The sequence below is a fragment of the Sinocyclocheilus anshuiensis genome, unplaced genomic scaffold, assembly GCF_001515605.1.
Source record: "Sinocyclocheilus anshuiensis isolate Anshui unplaced genomic scaffold, SAMN03320099.WGS_v1.1 scaffold309, whole genome shotgun sequence".
Taxonomy (NCBI): Eukaryota; Metazoa; Chordata; class Actinopteri; order Cypriniformes; family Cyprinidae; genus Sinocyclocheilus; species Sinocyclocheilus anshuiensis.
In genome coordinates this window covers 419,633-438,746 of record NW_015539839.1, presented here as the reverse complement: position 1 = coordinate 438,746, position 19,114 = coordinate 419,633, and the positions used below count along the sequence as shown (strand labels likewise).

At 38.4% G+C, this 19,114-nt stretch overlaps 1 protein-coding gene across 1 annotated transcript in view; it reads left to right on the top strand.

Annotated features, from left to right (window-relative positions):
- Nucleotides 1–19,114, top strand: part of LOC107684451 (zinc finger protein 827-like) — a 75,269-nt gene that overhangs the window by 26,805 nt on the left and 29,350 nt on the right. The window contains exon 9 of the mRNA XM_016480702.1: nt 807–1,034. Within this exon, the coding sequence (XP_016336188.1) occupies nt 807–1,034 (228 nt within the window). The remainder of the gene's footprint in view (nt 1–806; nt 1,035–19,114) is intronic.

Genomic DNA, 19,114 nt, shown 5'->3' with positions numbered 1-19,114 from the left:
TGTGTGTGTGTGTGTGTGTGTGTGTGTGTGTGTCAAATCGAACCAGTGGCCTGTGTTCTGTTCCTGGCACTATTAAGAAGGGGCTCCATGTCTTAATATTAATTATTCATTGAAGCCTGATTAGAAATGGCCCACTTTTACAGCATATTGAGTGAGAAAAAAATGTTTCTTACTCTCATCTGAATTCGGCAGAAATATATCATCATCATCAATCATTTTCTGTGTAATTACAGACAGTCAGCATAAACACACTTTTAGATGTTCACACTGTTAGATGATTCAGAAACAACACAGTCCATATTTTCCATAAAACTGTCTGTGAGATTGTTTTCTGCTGGGCTTTCAGTCTAGCCCCAGAAGGCTCATCATGTCCACCAAATTTCGAAAAGACAATTTAGCCTATTTCTTCCTGATCTATTTATCTTGTCTTTTCAAAAGGTTTCCTTTCTTTTAATATGGAGCCAAAGCTAGACAAACAATTATTAATAGAAGCAAATACAAAACCCCTAAATCATCTTCTGCATTGATGCAGACTTATCTAAACTAACTAACAAACCATAATGTTTGGATACCTTATTTTAAAGAGTTAGTTCACCCAAAAAAAGGACATTTCTGTAATTATCTATTATTCCAAACCATATGGTTTTATTTCTTCTGTAAAACACACATTTTTAATCACACATTTCTATCATGCAGCTTAAGAAGACACATACAGTCACATACCCTTTAAACCTTGCCATCAACAAAAACATGGGCTTCAGGACATAGTTCTCAAAACTCTTGCTTGTCTTTTTCTTGCCCCACAGCAGCGAACCAGAAGGAGGCCCTAAAGGGTACATTCTGTGTCAAGGAGGAGCCCCAGGCGGAAGAGCCCCTGAGCTCTCGGAGGGGACCAAGCTATACCTTCTGCCAAGAAGGACCCCCAGGGTCCACCAAGCCACGAGAGGAGGGGAGCCCGATGTTGGGCAAGAGCAGCCTACTCAGCCAGGACATCAACGTCAAAGTGGCCTCTGAACTGCTTATGAAGCTCTCAGGTCAGCAGATGTATTTTGGTGCATGCACTCATATATGTGTGTGCCTTTTCAGGCTTGAATTTATGAATGCTTTTGAGGAAATTCAAAAGGCCAAAGGATTGAGTGAGTGGGTGTGTGTGAGAGAGATGTGTGTGCTTTGCATTCTGTTTCTTTTTTTTTTTTTCGACACATTGCTAAGGTCATATGTAGAAGACACTTAATGCAACAGTACTACTAAGGTTAAAGAATAAGCTAAAGTTTGTATATTTACATCAGAAATATGTCTATACATTATGTAAAATTATGTAAAACACTGTCAGGTCATCATAAAATCCAGCAGCTGTTTAGATTTGTTCGTGTTTGTCTGCAAAGTTAGTTGTTCTTTCGTTCTTTTCACTCCCTCTTTCTTTTGCACTTTCTCTCTCTCTCTCTCTGACCTGCTGCTGTCCATTCCACTCACTCATGTGTTCTGGGCAGAAGGAAAAGGGTCAATTCCTTTTCATGTTGTTCAGTCAATGTGCTTTTTATCCTGGGCAGTCCTCTGCCAAAATAAACCCATTGATTGCTGTTTTGGGCCGCTGGTCCAATCTTTATTTGAACTCTACAGAACAATGAGATTGAAACAGTTCAGGTCTAAAAAGTATTCTGTGTCACATCCACTTTGTGTACACTTTTGTGTTTAAATGCAGTTGAAATAGACTCACCACCACAAAGATGCAACTTTATTTGTGGAAAAAATGCTTTATTGATAAGACACAGTAGAGAGAGGGTAGGAAATTATGGGGAGAAAGGGGTCGATCATGGTCGTGTTGCAAGCCAGACTTGAACTTGAACATGGGCACTGTGTAAGACTATATGCACCACAAAGCCACAGCACCAAAAAATTAAATGCTTTTTCATTTTCTCATATTAATCAGAGATGGGTTAAAATCAGTTAGTCAATGCATAACAATTATTTCCTTAACGATTCTGAACTAAACAAAAAAACAAATCCGACAAACGAAATGAATTTAACAAAATGTGTAGTGACTGTTTTGCCTTTGTATCGCAAAATAATCAATAACAAAAAATGTATATGTTTCATGAATCATTTGGGTGACTCCATGAATCAGACTCCATAATCGAATTGTGGGAAATTTCCACCTTGAAGTCGGCATAAAACTGAAATTTTGATTGCTTTTTCTTTCGTATTGTGACATAAATCTGAGTGAAACTACAAGAAAAAATGTAGGACGGGACTTGATTTTGTTTCCATTTGGACTTGATTGGATCTTTGTCATGCTAACTGTGGTGATTGTTTAAGTGACAGGTTACTAATAGGGAGAGAGTGGAACATTGTTGGACAACTTTGAGGCCCGGCTATACTTCATTTTCCGCATTCCACTCCGTCTCACGCACAGCTGTGTCTGTCTGCACAGCTTTTAAAGTGTATTCAAGCACGGATGAGTGCAAATGGATGAGTTTGACACCTAGTGGATTCTCCTGTCTCAAGAACATTCTCCTTGTGCATGTGCGTGGATGTCCGCGAACCTTACTGACGAAAATTACATGAAACGCACAGTGAGCGAACCGTCGCGGAACGTGGACGGCTGATGTATACTTTGAACTTTATTGCCCAGCCCTAAATCATTTATAAAAAAACCCTGCAGTAGTCAATAAAAAATAATTAAAGTACTTTAAATAAAATAACCACATTTTCTTTTTTGTGTAACGCTACACTTCTTTATGCATCATGTCTTGAGAAAATAATTGTGAGTTCACAGAGGTGGGATTTTAGATGTGCTTGCAAGGTAATAAAAGAGCTGGAGAAAGAGACAGATAAACAGAAAATGAGTGAGAAAATCACTTGTCAAAGAGAGAAAGAGAGAGAGAGCAAGATCTAGAGTAGTCCATTACAGAGGATGATAGGGAGTGATTCACTCTAAAGCAGCGTATTTGACGGGCACCACACACCAGCTGCTGCTGCTCCCTCCCCATGATGCCTTACACTTCAGCGTGACTCAGCCGCACCAAGAGAGAGCTGGTTTTAACACGTGTGCTTCCTCACTGCACAGCCCCAGGTCACGTTTCCCCAGAGAGGGAGTGAAAGTGTGCGCATGAACTAGAGAACCAAGTCTATGAGTATGGAGTAGTAAGACGCGAGAAAAGGAATAAGTACGCTTCATTCACGTTGTCATTGAGCATTATGTGTGCGAGTAAAGCTCAATGAGAGGTCTCCGTGACTTCCCACATCAAAACTCTCCATGTGCTACTACAAGCGAGAGCCTCTTTCCCGCTCACCCCAACTCCAGGATGTGTTTCCTCAGCCTCTCTCTCTCTCCGTCTCCAGAGGCCAGGAACAGGGACCAATTAGCCTGTTTGTTGTCAAACTGAAGCAGTTTTTCACGACATGGCCTCGCAGATCCGTCTCAGCGCGGGCACCGTGGCATGCAGACATGCAACCAAGTGGATCTTAAGAGCCGCGCTCTGCTAGCTGCAGGCTGGGGATCAATGCCATGGAAACAATGACATCGTCTGTGGTCTTGTGTGTGTGATGCAGTGGTGCAGTCTTGAGAGGTCATTTGGGGGAAGGTCATCTCCGTCTGGCTCATATGCTCATAAGCACACTGCCCTGCTGACCGAGGATGTCTTGACAACCCCCTCGTTCTTCTTAAGACCATCTAACATGGCTTTACATGACATGCAATGTGGGTTGTCTACCGTAGTGGTTGTTTATAGTGTCGTTTGGCACTGTCGTGCAAACCTCTGCAGACTGCGCACGCAAACTCACTGCGCTCACTAAGTGTTTATGCTTGACATGCTCGCCATTGCGTTGTTTTCAAAAACAATGGCCGGTGATGCAGAATATCAGATTAAACGGCAACGAGAAGAAGTAGAACTTTACATTTAGCTTCTAAGTCTAGATGACGTTAGTTAAAAAATTACTTTTAAACATGCATTAATAATTATTCTTACTTATTCTAGGTGTGTTTATTGACTTTAGCTAACTTGTCTTGTACAGTTGACTCCAAACAGTTAATCTGCCATAACAGTCAGTAAATAAGGGTGCTTTCCATAGACTGTATGGTGCTTTAACACTGGCACTTTTGGTGCGCACCCGGGTTCGATTGACGTCAGAGTTCGGTTCGTTTGGATGATGTGAACGCTGTCTTCCAAACTCAGGTGCGCACCCGCGAACCGTACCCAAGTCTACTTAAAGTCCGCGTGAACTGGAAGTTGCTGCCGACTTTATTTCAGTGAAGTGACGTATTTCCAGCTGAAACGGAATATTGAGGAGAGGGCGTAGTTTAATTTTTGCGCTCCTCCTCTCATCTCTTACTCATAGCAAACTAACTATTGTTTTGCCCAAGCCGTCAAACTGACGCCATCAGAGAAGGAATGCCATTCCAGAGCGGAAGTAAATGTTTAGATTTTGATTAAAGATTACCAAAACAAACAATTTTTTTCAGCGGATTAACTTGCACGGATTAATTGTTCACATCAAGACTAGCAATGTGCGCTAATAAAGTAAATAAAGTCAATTTTGATTTCATGCAGACTTTAAAAGTGGTGGTCTGGGGTATGGTTTGAACTCCAGTACGGTTCGCTGCTGATGTGAACGCAATCGTACCAAATCACGGAAGTGAACTGCTATTAATGACGTATTATTTGATAAAAATGTGTGTTTGTGTGTGTTTCACTCACTTTCCTGACGAGCGTGACTGACACGCTGCAAACAGAGAGCTGTATATCTCATTTCTGTTCGCCTTAGAACCTAAGCGTTCTTTAGATCATTTGCAGTACATTCGTAAGTCAGACGTAAGTGCCGTTATGTACCGAAGCTTTGTAAACAAAACGAACGGTTCAAAAACGTAAATATATAAAAGTGCAGAGAGCAATGTTATGCATTTGCCGCCTTCTCCTGCGCCGTCGTTACTAAGCAACGGGGGTAAACAGCTGCTGGCTTGATGACACAAACGAACCGCGGTTCAGACCCAAATCAATTAATATTATGAACACAGTCCAGCAGGGGGAGGGGGGAGCAATCGAACTCGGTTTCGGACCAGGCAAGCGAACCAAGTGAGAAAGCACCCTACTGTTGAAATCCTGCAAATTACAGAGCCCTGCACATGACAGGAGGAAGATATAGTGGCCACAAATTAAAAACTTGTTCCCACAAATGAATTTGTTATCTTGTTTTAAATTGTGACCACATTGTATCAAATCATTCCCTTGTGGCAATTATTTAAAGGGATGGTTTACCAAAAAATTCTGTCAATTCTGTCATTCCAAACCCCTAAAATGTTGATTAATCTTCGAAAATTAAGGTATTTTTAATGAAATCTAAAATGTTTCCCTCCCTCCATTGAAAGTTTGGGTAACCAAACATAGATGATCCAACAAGGTCATAAGGATGTTGTAAAATCCATATGAATCAAGCAGTTTAATTTAAAACTGTTGAAGAGATACAATCGCATTACATGATTAACAGCTCTGATGTTTTTTGATTGTGAAATGACTTGTTCTTTGTGGAGGGGTTTTGAAGTTAACTTAGGTAACTTCTATGCATACTAGCTTAGCATACCACCAGCTGATTAGCCTGCTAGCTTAGTCAATACCCCACATAAATGCTTAGTTCTGTCATAACAATTCTCTGAGAGTTTAGCATGGTAATATACATGGCAATGTTAATGTGTTTGGTCTTGGCGGAATAGATCTGCTACTGCTGCTTTTGCTGTGGCAGAACAAGTACCAAGACTTGCTACTGCCAATACATCCACAGACATGCTGCTTGTAGGAAAAACTGCAGCTGCACATGTAACATATGTGACCCTGGACCACAAAACCAGTTGTAAGTCGTTGGGGTATATTTGTAGCAATAGTCAACAATACATTGTATGGGTCAAAATTATCGATTTTTCTTTTATGCCAAAAATCATTAGGATATTAAGTAAAGGTCATGTTCCATGAAGATATTTTGTAAATTTTCTACTGTAAATCTATCAAAATTTAATTTTTGATTGGTAATATGTGTTGCTAAGTTCTTCATTTGGACAACTTTAAAGGTGATTTTCTCAGTATTTAGATTTTTTTGCACCCTCAGATTCCACATTTTAAAATAGTGGTATATCGGGCAAATATTGTCCTATCCTTACAAACCATACATCAATGGAAAACTTATTTATTCAGCTTTTAGATGATGTATAAATCTAGGGCTGCACAAGTAATCAAATGCGATTGTCATGCACATCTTGTCAGTAAAGCCGGTTCTATGATTAGTAGTAAATCTCCATCACCTGCTTTCAGATGGAGCAGCATTTACTACACAGAGCCATAGTTCTCTGACAAGGTACGGAAAAAAATTGTAGACGATATAGTCGTATATCGTTCGCGATAATGACAGCTGTTTGCGTAGCTTCTCAGTGAACTACGGCTCTGTGTAGTAAATGCTGCTCCATCTGAAAGCACGTGAAAATACCACATTTAATAACATGTTCGAACTCCAAACTCACTTCATAACGTCAGCCGAGTGTTTGAAATAAATCTTTCTGTGAGATGATGTGGCTTCTTACACAGAATAAGGCACGCAACATATTTCATAGTATTCTAAGCAGTGATAAAGGCTATGTCGATTAGCATTGCATTATTATATACTTTATTATAATGAAAATTATAATAATAAGAACTCAGATAAACCATATATTACTGTAGTTGTGTGTTTATTTGTCACGTTGAATCAATGAAAGCATTTAAATCTTCTGTTTATTCAGCAACCGCTATAGAGGTTTCCTGGGTTTCTTCTGCGGGGTGTATTTGGAGTTTCAGCGCCCTCTGGCCTTTGGATGGAGATTTACTGCTGATCACAGAACCGTGCTTCACTGAAAGATACGCATGACAATTGCAGCTTCTGTCTAATCGCGATTTCGATTTCATTTCGATTTATCGTACAGCCCTATATAAATCTCAGTTTTTAAAAAATTACCCTTATGACTGGATTTGTGGTCCAGGGTCACATACATGAAATTACCCTGTAGCAGATCTGTACAGGTGGAGCTGGGGAAGGTGGAGGGTTTCTCAAGCGTGCTGCAACTGCTACAGCAAGCTCTAGCCAAGTATTTGAATGCTAAGCAGCAAGCCCATTGGCTGCTGATGCAAAAAGAAACCAAACACCTGTGCCATGTGATAATGATGTCATTATATCAGATTGAGTTAGAACCTATCGGCCTGCGCCATCTAGAGTTTCATGACAGAACTTTGTATTTATACGTTTTTATACTTGTTATACTTTTATGTTTGATAAAGCTTTTAAAAATCACTACCCACCGGGGTCCTACGTATACTCAACTCAACAGGCAGACCAAATTGTTCACGACACTGTAGTTTTTCTCTGCCACAGAAGTACAAGTGCATCTGCTCATGTACCTTCATGACACTTATCTCTTGGTTGCTCCCGGGGGATTGTCCATGTGATTAAAAGTTCATGGTCCCATTGTGTGAAAGTTACTGAAAAATGAGAAACTGACCACTGGGCCTGGTTAGCTTGTAGCAATTTGGTCTTAAGCACTGACAAGACATCAGTAAGACATTTTTGTTAGTTTGTTTCATGGTGTGGATAGCAGCTTTCCTGTTTTGAGGTGTTGCATCACACGATTTAAAGTAGGTCACCTCCCCCACCCACCCCCCATCAAACCAGTTAACAATGTGTCGACTTCCCCCACATCTGTTTGATGGTAGCTGTTGGCATCCTGGGGCTAATTACCACTGCTGTGTTAGTCCCTCCGCACTGATGTTTCCTGGGCTCCAGCAGATGGACCCTGATGCGGCGCTTCACCAGGGGGCACACAGGACCTAAGAGAGGACTGCCATCCTCTCATCCTCCACGGCGCAACCTGTATTTGTCCATACAGAGATACCACCAATTGCAGCTTTTTCTCAGGGGGATTGTTTCTTGACCTGGTCGTCTCTTCCTCTTCTCTGCCAGGTTCTTGTTCTTTTTTTTATTATACCCAAAGCCAATTAGAGGCATCATCACAGCGCTCAGCAGGAAGACAACATGAGCCATGCCAGCCAGAACTGCTGCAGTAGGCTGCTGGGTGGCCATGACCTCAAAAATCCCACCTCAGAATCATACTACAATGAGATGGAATTAGTTTGAAATTTAGAACTTTTTATTAAAGAAATGTATTTTGACAGAGAGTGGCCATCAATAGAAGAGCAGTGACATTTTTTTCAGTGATTGGAAATGTATATAGTGAAAACGAATATGAAAAACTTCTTATTGACCAGTCCAGTGGTTCTCAGATGGTGGAATTCCTTTAGGCATGACCCTGAACATTTGCACTTTTAAAAATATATATTAAAAAAATATTTTGTGTCTTTATACTTAAAGGGGATGTCTAATGCTATTTCATGCATTTTGACTTATTTACGCTGCTAAAAAGTTGGATTCTTATGCTAAACATGACCCAAGTCTCAAAAAACAAGTTGGACGTATTACGGAGTATTTCTGTGCCAAATATACTCCTTCATGCCTCCAGGATCTCAACTGTTTTCAGAGAGAAGCGGTACAGCTGTGTCTTTCTTTTATAAATCTGATAAAACTAAAGACTCTTTGGAGATATGAAGGATGTAATACTACTCTATAGGGTATGCAAGATTAACATGAGATTGGTAGAAACTGTGTGTTATGTCCCCTTTAAAGGGTTAGTTCACCCAAAAATGAAAATTCTGTCATTAATTACTCACCCTCATGTCATTCCAAACTTGACCTTTGTTCATTTTCAGAACACAAATTAAGATATTTCTGATGAAATCCGAGAGCTTTCTGACCCTCCCATAGACAACAAGGGTCCTACCACGATCAAGGTCCAGAAACGTAGTAAGGGCATCGTTAAAATGGTCCATGTGACATCAGTGGGTCAGCCGTAATTTTATAAAGCTAAGATAATACTTTTTGTGCAAAAGGAAACTAAAATAACTTTATTCAACAATTCTTCTACTCCGCGTCACCCTAGGGCGCCAGAAAGTCAGAAAGCTCTCGGATTTCATCAGAAATATCTTCATTTGTGTTCCGAAGATGAATAGATTACATTAGGGGTACTCAAGTTCAGAGGCCAAGCGGGCCGCATTTAAACCACATAAAATGCAAAGGGCCACAAATTACAATTTGCATCATCAGACTTCATTTAAGACAATATTTGCAGATTTACTAATTTAGAAATGCAGTTTATTACTTATCTAATTCTTGATTGTCCTTAAAATAACACTGAACATATTTTTTTAAAGAGTAAAAAAAAAACTGCCATAATTTATTTAAAATAATTTCTTTCATATTAAGTAAAATGTGAATCCATGAATGTATTTATTGACATATCACTTACTGATATAAAATTATAATTTAACTTAATTTGGAATATTTCGTTATTCCGCAATGCACATAATATTGGTCTTTAAATGCAAGATATTTAAAGTGTACCTGAAGTATACTTGCAATAGTTCGACTTTATAAATATACTTCAGTATATCTTTAGTTGGACTTCAGCACTACTTCCACACAATTAAAATGCATTAAGCACAAAAGTAGTTGTTCCGAATTTAGCAGACTATAGGTGTACCAGTTTAGTATCCAAAAGTACAATTGCAGGGTATTTTTTATTAAGCAAATAAATATGTAAATGCATTTGTAGAATTCAAAATAAATGTATATGTTCTGGATGCTGAACCTCACTGACCACATCTTTGATGCTTTTTCTGAAATTAAAGTCATTTATTTGTTTACATTACATGTGGATAAATGACCAACTAGAGCTGCACGATTCTGGATAAACTGGAGAATCATGACTGTATTTTTTAAATAGATATCACTATTCTCCCACCATGATTCTGAGAGAAAAAAAAACAGACAACTTAACAAAATAACATGTAATTTACTAGAGTTTCTAGTAAAAATTGCTGCAGTCTATTTATAAAATACGATATTTAACGAATTGTTAAAAAAATTAAGTTGAACAAATTATTCAATGAATCACTCAAAGACTTCACTTGTTTCATTCAATGAATCAACGTTTTTTTGAACGAATCTCTTTTTTATGTCACTTATCTCCACCTGCTGGCTTTACATTGTAATTGATACCATCTTTATTTGAAGCGTCGTCACACTCTAAAAAATGCTGGGTTGTTTCAACCCAACTTTGGGTCAAATATGGACTAACCCAACTTTTGGGTTAAATATTTAATGTAAAAATTTAACCCAACAGTTGGGTTAGTCCATATTTGACCCAAAGTTGGGTTGAAATAACCCAGCATTTTTTAGAGTGCACTTTCAGAAAGGTGATTTATTCTATTTTGATCGCTACATAGACAGCAGTGTTTATATCCAAACTATAAACTTTTGTTCCAGTACTTCTGTGATTATTTGAATGTTTGTAACACAGAAATAGCGATACAAAAGACTTTGTAAAGATGTTCTCTCTGGTCAGCGGCAGTGCGAACGCTGATTTAATAGGCTTTAATAGACATATAGCTGAATCATGTCATTTATGAACAAGATTGCGTGGGTGATTGAATCTGTTCGTGATCAGGCTATTTATTTAAATATCCAACAGTACGTGACAGTAAACACACGACGCGGCAATATATGGTTTATCTGTGTTCTTCAAGCCATCTCTGGCATTTTCATAATAATAAACTATATAATCCATGCTAATCGACGTAGCCTTTATTACCATATAGAATATATTTTCTGCCTCATTCTGTGACAAAAAGCGCACATCGGATGCGGCCCATGGGCCACCTGTTGAGTACCCCGGGATTACATGATGGCCTGACCGCACTGATATGTCTGCTTTGTTCCTGTGCAATATTAAGAAACAGCCAAAACTGAAGAAATCGACAAAAAGGAGAGGTATTATTGTTTGCAAGTCTGTGAGCTGGTCTGTTTTTGACTCCCTGATAAACTCTGAATGCAGCACTGTAGTTTGACCATGATATCAATAATGAAACCAGACAGAGAAGTTCAAGTACTTCTAAACAGATGGGTGAAGTTTTAAGATTGCATTGCTTTAAATTAATAAATATATTTATTTTTAGGGATTAGTATTTTGGAACTGGAGTGCAAAATGTACAAGTTTTTTAAGGGCTCTTGTACTGCAAAGGGCCAGTCAAGGGTTGAGTCTCTTACAGCAGCATTATTTGTCAGAAATATTGATATTAATCAGAATATGCCATTATGAGTATGTTGCTCACAGTCCTACAGATTCAACTTAATAAGATTTCTATTTGACCAATGCTGAAATCTTTTGATAGAGTGGTCATTGATGATCACCTGAATGGTGATACTTGGAACAGAACCTCTGGACTTTATGTTCCAAAGGAAGTCCTGTATAGTTTCGAGATGTGGTACGAAACTTTAGAAATCAGAAAAGCGACGCAGTGGCCAAAGACATTCATTTGCATGTGTTCATAGTTCAGTAATTATTAAGAAACGGCACAGTTTGAATGCAATTTAATAACCCCCCAACAGAGTAACTGACAGATATTCTTTACAAATGAGTTAGATTTAGCCCATAATAGTTATCTCGAAAAATGAACCCATGGATTATGCATAATAATAGGAACATTGTAAGTGCGACAGTAATTATGTTGATGAAAGTTGGATTTGTTGATTGTGGATTCATTACAAAAGTTGGGTTTTGCGGCTATAAAAAAGATGAATTTAGCGACACAGTGTCTTAAAGGGATAGTTCACCCAAACTGAAATTTATGTAATTAATTACTCACCCTCATGTCATTCCAAACCTGTAAGACCTTTGTTCATTTTCGGAACACAAATAAAGATATTTTTGGTGAAATCCGAAAGCTTTCTGACCCTCCATAGACAGCAAGGGTCCTACCACATTCAAGGCCCAGAAAGGTACCAAGATGTAATTGTTGCGCACAAAATGTTTTCTTGTAGCTTCATAAAATTACAGTTGAACCACTGATGTCACATTAACTATTTTGTTGATGTTCTTGGTCCTTTCTGGGCCTTGAATGTGGTAGGACCTTTGCTCTCTATGGAGGGTCAGAAAGCTTTCGGATTTCATCAAAAATATCGTAATCTGTGTTCCGAAGATGAACGAAGATCTTACGGGTTTGGAACGACATGGTGAGTAATTAATGACAGAATTTTATTTTTGGGTGATCAATCTCTTTAAAGAAGGGTTTAACATACAAATTGTCAAACGGCTAACTAGCACACAATCATACTAAACTTCTTGGAGAACTTGCATTTCTCAATTCACCATACCTGTTGAAGAAAAACCCCAAACAATTGACTACTTGGTTGAAGGGCAAATAGTTGATCATCCTTGCCCATCCCCATCTTAAAAGATTTCCCCACATGTATTTTATAACTGCAAAAAGACAGCCTTTTCACCAATCTAGAGTGCAGATACTCCTCCCTGTGAAATGAAACCACTGTGAAGCCTGCACAGCCATTTGACCATTTCCTGCATCACACACAACCCAGCATCCCTCAGTAGCCTCTTCAGGGGCATGTGGAGCACTGATTCTCTCTCGCGTTCTCTCTCCAACTGAGGTGAGCGTTGCATCATGATGTGCTGAATTATTGAGAGGCTGTTCGGCCGCTGGTCTGGGATCAGCTCTCTCTTGTCTTTTTGCAGGCTGCAGTTGCTCTGGACCTCTTTGAAGCGGCTGAACTCTTCACCTCGTGTCTAAGCGGGTCATCCTTTCTGTCGGGCCAGAGGAGAAGTAGTGCAGAATGACAACCTCGTTCTCTATCCTTCTCCTCCGCCTCCATCTCACCCTATTTTTTTATATCTCTTCACCTCTAGCTTTTTGTCCACTGCGTCTGCCACTCTGATGCGTCTTTTTTTTTTATGTAAAAATCATATTTAATTATTTTTTTTATAAATAGTACACGTTGCAAGGGTTTTTTTTTTTCAATTATATAATAAATAAAAAGAAAACAGATAGAATAGAAAAAGAATTGAGCAAGCTAGTGTTAGAGGGCTTTTTTTTGCTCTTTGTTAATTGATTTGTAAAACATTGAGAAGCTAGTTTAGTTTTTTTTTTTTTTAAAGAAAACAAGCAGTTAGTAAATAAATACAGTGCAAGTCTAAAAGTTTTTTTTTTAAGAATAGAATTAGAATAGAGACTGCTAGAGTTAGAGGGTCAAATAAAGATGGAAGAGATGTGTTTTTAGCCGATTCTTGAAGATGGTGTTTAATGTTTAACAATAAGATAAATTCATATTTTTAAAAATATATAAACATGGAAAATTGGGCTTTAAAAATAAAATAAAATAAAATGCATCCTTTCAAAGATGAAACAAAAATAGATAAACTAGTCCACCTGACTAATTTACTGTTCTCTTGTCTAATCAATCCCAATTTTTTATCTTTGTTTTCTCTTCCTGATTTCTCTTCTCCCCATCCTCTTCCCTATTTGCATCTCTTCTGTGTGCATCGGTTCCCTTTCTCCCTCTTTCTCTCTCTCACTCTCACCTCCAAATTCATATTCTCAGGCTACTGTAAAGTGCATCAAAATGCATGTGACAAGTGGGGTTTACATGTGTTGAATGACTAATGCTCTGAGGCTGTCAGATTGTTTAGTATGCCAAACAGATGTGGTGGGAACGATGGTTGATTCATGCCTTTATTGTCTAAATGAGGGTGACGTTTGCGGCGCATGTCTTTGACACCAACCTTCAGCAGCTTCTTATATGGCGCCTCGAAAATGTTTGACGTAGAAATAATGGTGGGTGAATGTCACATAATATAATTATAGGTAGTTGACATGGCATCCTTTTGTCAAGCTGGCATGTCGTGTGGTGTGACATGCTTTACGCTGTCTGAAGCTATTTTTAGCAGCATTTTTTTTTTCTTTTAACTGATTTTATAGATAACTTTTATTATACATGCAGTTTGTTTGAGCCCAAATTAATTGAGAAACTGCATGCAATATTCATACTTTTGAAAATGAATCTGTCACAATGGAGGACTATTTAAAATAAAGAATGAAAGCAAAAAGGTGAGATGAAAGAATGTGAATTTTCACCTAAAATCTTGATGCTGATTAAAAAAAAATGCATTTTAGGGGTGGGCAATATTGCTAAATTTTATTTTAAAAATGTTATTTTGTGATAACAATGTAAATCACAATATAGTTGTTTTTTGTTAATTTCTTTGTTATTAATAAAAACGTGAACAAAGAAGCAAATTACAAATGAAATAAAAAAAATACAATAAAACAAAAATGCTACTTAAAACAGTACAGTTTTTCAGGTACACTGGTTTTAACAGTAGCATTACTGTCTTAGAGTAGTAAGACATACTACAGAATTTGAATAATCAAATCTAAAAATAAAGCACTGCCCAGTCTTCACTATATGAACTAAATCTACATTGCATCTTATTAAAGCTAAAAAAGTTATTCAGACAAGAGCAGACAACAGAAAGTATATTAGGCTTAATAACTTTTTAACATCAAGCACATCCCATGCTTTATTTTCTCATTCATGTTTCTTTCTCACTTTAACATGTCAATAACTTGTGGAAATGTGTGAATATATTTACATACCTCAAATATATTTACATAAATCTGTATAAACAATATAGCAAAATCTCTATATCATCTTTATATCATCACCATGATATATATCATCATATATATATATGACAATATATATCACAAAAATAGGACAATTAAATTACTGTAGAAATACATAAAAGAATAATGCTTACTTGAATAAGATATGAAAATATAAAATAATTACCCTAATATAATCGTTTTTCTTTTTTGCAACCTATAATCAGTAATCTGCCAATTATTTTCTGTCAGAAAGTTCTGAATGCGCATGTATTGTATTTACATACAATTTTGTTAGTCTTTACAAAATGGGACTGAACAAGTGGATCCTCCATTTCACATGACAATGAAGTTACAAAATCTTTTTAATTTACAGTTGTTCATACACTGGAGTTTGTGGACCTTTGTGCTGAACAGTCATAGCATAATAGCAGATATTTCTGTATGTAATGTTTAATAAATGCACATTTAAATCAACCTTTCCAAAAAAAAATATGGTATGGTGGGACCCTCAAGTGAGCTGACAAATTTGAAACAGTATATTAATTTGTCTTTCTCACACCTTTCATTGTCAAAGACAGGAAATCATTGATCATGTTTACATGCATGTTCTTAATAAGCTGGTCCCAAGTGTTGTCATATAAACACATTAAACTGTTTTCCTTTAAGCATAAACTGATCAACACAGCCATATTTTTGTCCATTACTCCGATTACCCTGAAATTGTCCTTTACTGTGGATTTAAGTGTATCAGCCATAGTACGCATTGTACGGTAGAAGAGGAGGAAATATAATGTACAATCTCACTCTTTATTGACCCCAAAAAATATAAAAATGTGTTCTCATCTCATACAAATGAAGGAGAAGTCATAGAGTCATAGAAACTGCAAACATCAGAGGAGAATATAAGTTCTAAACACATTTCCTGCTGATATTTTGGAACACTCTGGGGGTTTTAATGCTTTTTTGAACATTGCAGTGTAGGGCTGCACGATAAATCGAAATGGAATCGAGATCGCGATTCGACAGAAGCTGCGATTGTCATGCGTATCTTTCAGTGAAGCACTGTTCTGTGATCAGCAGTAAATCTCCATCCAAAGGCCAGAGGGCGCTCTCGCGCTGAAACTCCAAATACGCCTCGCAGAAGAAACCCAGAAAATGCCTAACGCTGCAGCCGAATAAACAGAGGTTTATCTGAGTTATTATTATTATTATTATAATTTTCATTAAAATAAAGTATATTTATAAGGCAATGCCTTTATCACTGCTTAAATACTGTGAAATATGTTGCATGCCTTAGTCTGTGTAAGAAGCCACATCATCTCACAGAAGGATTTATTTCAAACACTCGACTGACATTATGAAGTGAGTTTGGAGTAAAAATATGTTATTAAATGTGGTATTTTCACATGCTTTCAGATGGAGCAGCATTTACTTCACAGAGCCGTAGTTCACTGAGAAGCTATGCAAACAGCTGTCATTATCGCGAACGATTTCTTCGATTTCAGAATTGCGCATTAAAAGCGATTTTTTTGCATAACTTGTCAGTGAACTACGGCTATGTGTAGTAAATTCTGCTCCATCTGAAAGCACGTGATGTTGATTTCCTGCTGATTACAGAACCGGATTTTTTAACAAAATGCGCATGACAATCGCATTCGATTAATCGTGCAGCCCTATTGCAGTGATCATGTTGTGACGTCACTTAAAAAATCTTGAAATGGTAATATGCTGGCATTGCCAGGTTATTGATTTGATGTCATGAGCTGATTTTGGTAGTTATCAGCATATTGGTGTGCATATGTGCTCACTGGTAAGAAACCGGAAAATGGGATCAGGACACAATGCCAGTTGAATTCGAACCTGCATTTCCCACATGAGCACTAAAGCATGACATGTCTGTAGCATCGGTGTGCCTGTGTTTTCTATTTGATTTCCATAAATCTGCACAAGTTTATCACTCTCAGCGCTCACGAGAGGTTTAACAGGCATGAATCTTTGATAGACCAGATGGCTAAAGAGACTATCTGCGACTGGTCAGCCTCCGTTTAACCTCCCTGCGCTTTCAGTGTGTGTGTGTGTGTGTGTGTTTGTTTGTATTTTCCTTTCTGTATTTGCACATTTATTTACTCATGGTAATTTGCATATCTAACACACTGGCTATTTTAGATGCTTTCAAAACACTGCTGATTGCTGGTTGTGCTCTCTTCCTCATAGTGACCCGCTCTCTACATTACAAATTTTTTACATACATGTGTACAAATGCATTTGAAAGCAGTTACTGACGTCACTCAACCCAAGGCGAGAGTGCATTGCTCTGTGTGTGTGTTGTGAGACTATGTGTCCCCTAAATGACCCCGTTCCTCAATCTGGCTCCAGGCACTTTATTAAGGGATTAACGGGCTAGTGGTTGTCAGTGTTCCCGTGTGCCATTGCCTCCTCCAGCTCCTGACACCTGGGCACACTACTGACCCCCCCACACACTCGCACACACTCAGACACTGTAAACATACACTGTACTCATACACAATCTAGGTCAGAGCCAGACAACAACACAGACAGACCCAATAACGCTCGCTGTTAACGGGAGGGGTGGAGGTCAGCCGGCCTACCCACAATCTCCTGCTCCCTCGTCTCCAGCCAGACTACATTCATATGATTACGCCCCCTCTGCCTCCCTCCCCAGCTGTCTGATCGAGTGTGGTCACCCTTGAGAAGCATATGCCATCTACCGCTCAGCTGTACATACTGTCAGACGTCTGATCTGATAAGACGAACAGGCTAAACTTTTTTCTACCCTCCTTTTTTGTCCAGTCTAAATGTAGGGAGCAGACCTCTTTGTTTTTCTATATCAGAAAGGCTGAGTGAGTTTACAAGAGCTGGTTTTCATTAAAAGAACTCTGGCGTTCCTATGAGCTCACTGACTGTCTGTCTATTTTGTCTTGTCGTGGCGCTTGCATGTTTTTTAGGCTAACCATAGAAAGTTCTTGAAACCTTTAGAAGTTTGTAAATGTACTGTCAAGTTCAGCCCTCACTGTTGTGTTCTGTTTTATACCACAGCACTTTATGACTGCAAATGTACGAAAACAAAACATAAACTTGCCAGGTATCTGGTTTAATCTGTGCTAAAGTTTGGTATTTGTTCGACTGGCACAAATGAGATCTTTAGGTTCACTTTTTTCAGATGTGGACTAGGAATTGATTGTATTGGAGGAGGTCTTTGGGTTTTTTTTGTACTCTTTCTTTTTGACTTTGGCTTAGCCTAGAGTAGTGAGTAAGAAAAAACATTCTGAGTCATTTTGACCAGATTTCAAACCCTTTTTTCTTTTTAAGCCAAATTATAGACATCTGCTTCAGCTTTAACCGCCTTTGGTAACAACCTTATCTCAATGATGCCCTTGTCTCTGTAGCAGTTTAAAACTCAAATGAGTCACAAAGTGGACAACCAGGCTCAAATTTAAAAATGTTGCACATGACAGTGAGTTGACGTCTGTGCTTCCTTTGGCCAGGGGTCTTATGGGTAACAAAATCTTGCTTCTTGGTTTTGCACAATGCAGAAAATGTGGGTGATGTTACCAGGACGTTAGTATGAGATTGCCAGGGTGTTCACTGGCCCAATTAAAGAGAGCCTCCTCTTTTTGAGATATTCTGGTGCCTACGTGTGGCTCAGGTCCTTCACTTTTTTATATTAATTTATTTTTATGTTATAACCAATAACCAATACATGGCTAATAAAGTGAATTTAAAGGTGACATATCATGAAAATCTGACTTTTCCAGGTTTTAAGTGCTATAATCAGGTCCCCGGTGCATCTACCAACCTAGGAAAGGTGAAAAAGATTAACCCAGTAACTTTGTTTAGGTAAGCCTTGTTCTGCAAGAGTCTGAAAAAACGAGCACGTCTGATTTCGCTCCCCTAGTGACGTCAGAAAGGGATCTCATCATAATATTACCGACCCTTAATCTGTACATTTCCACCCACGGCACCGTCATTTTGATTTCGCAAGAGACAACGGTGTACCAGCTCTAATGCCATGGCGAACGTTTGAGCAAAACATGCTAACGGTTCTGTCTTTGGCTGCACAGACGAGCACAGAACACTATTAGAGTCCCAGCCTCAGAGGAGACAACAGAGCAGTACATTTATTGATTTATTTAATGTATATTGCTGCTGTTACACAGATCTAAAATAAACGTGCGATTTATTTCCCAGCTGTTTACCTTCACAGACATAACCGACTGTTTTTGTAACTCGTGTGTTTTTAACGTAAACTTGTGTGTGAATGAGAACTAAGTTTAGTACTCACATGCTGTGACAGCCGCTTTCTGTCCGTGTGCTTCGGATGTGTGTGCTCAGAAAACCTTATACCTGAAGTTTAAACTCATATGGTTTAAAACACATGCTTTCAGCGCGATAAACATGATAATCAGAACCAAAACAGATGTTTTTAGCAGGTGCGAGCTGTAATGGCGCAGCTCTATTCTGGAAAAGGGGGCGGGGAGCAGCAGCTCATTTGCATTTAAAGAGACAGG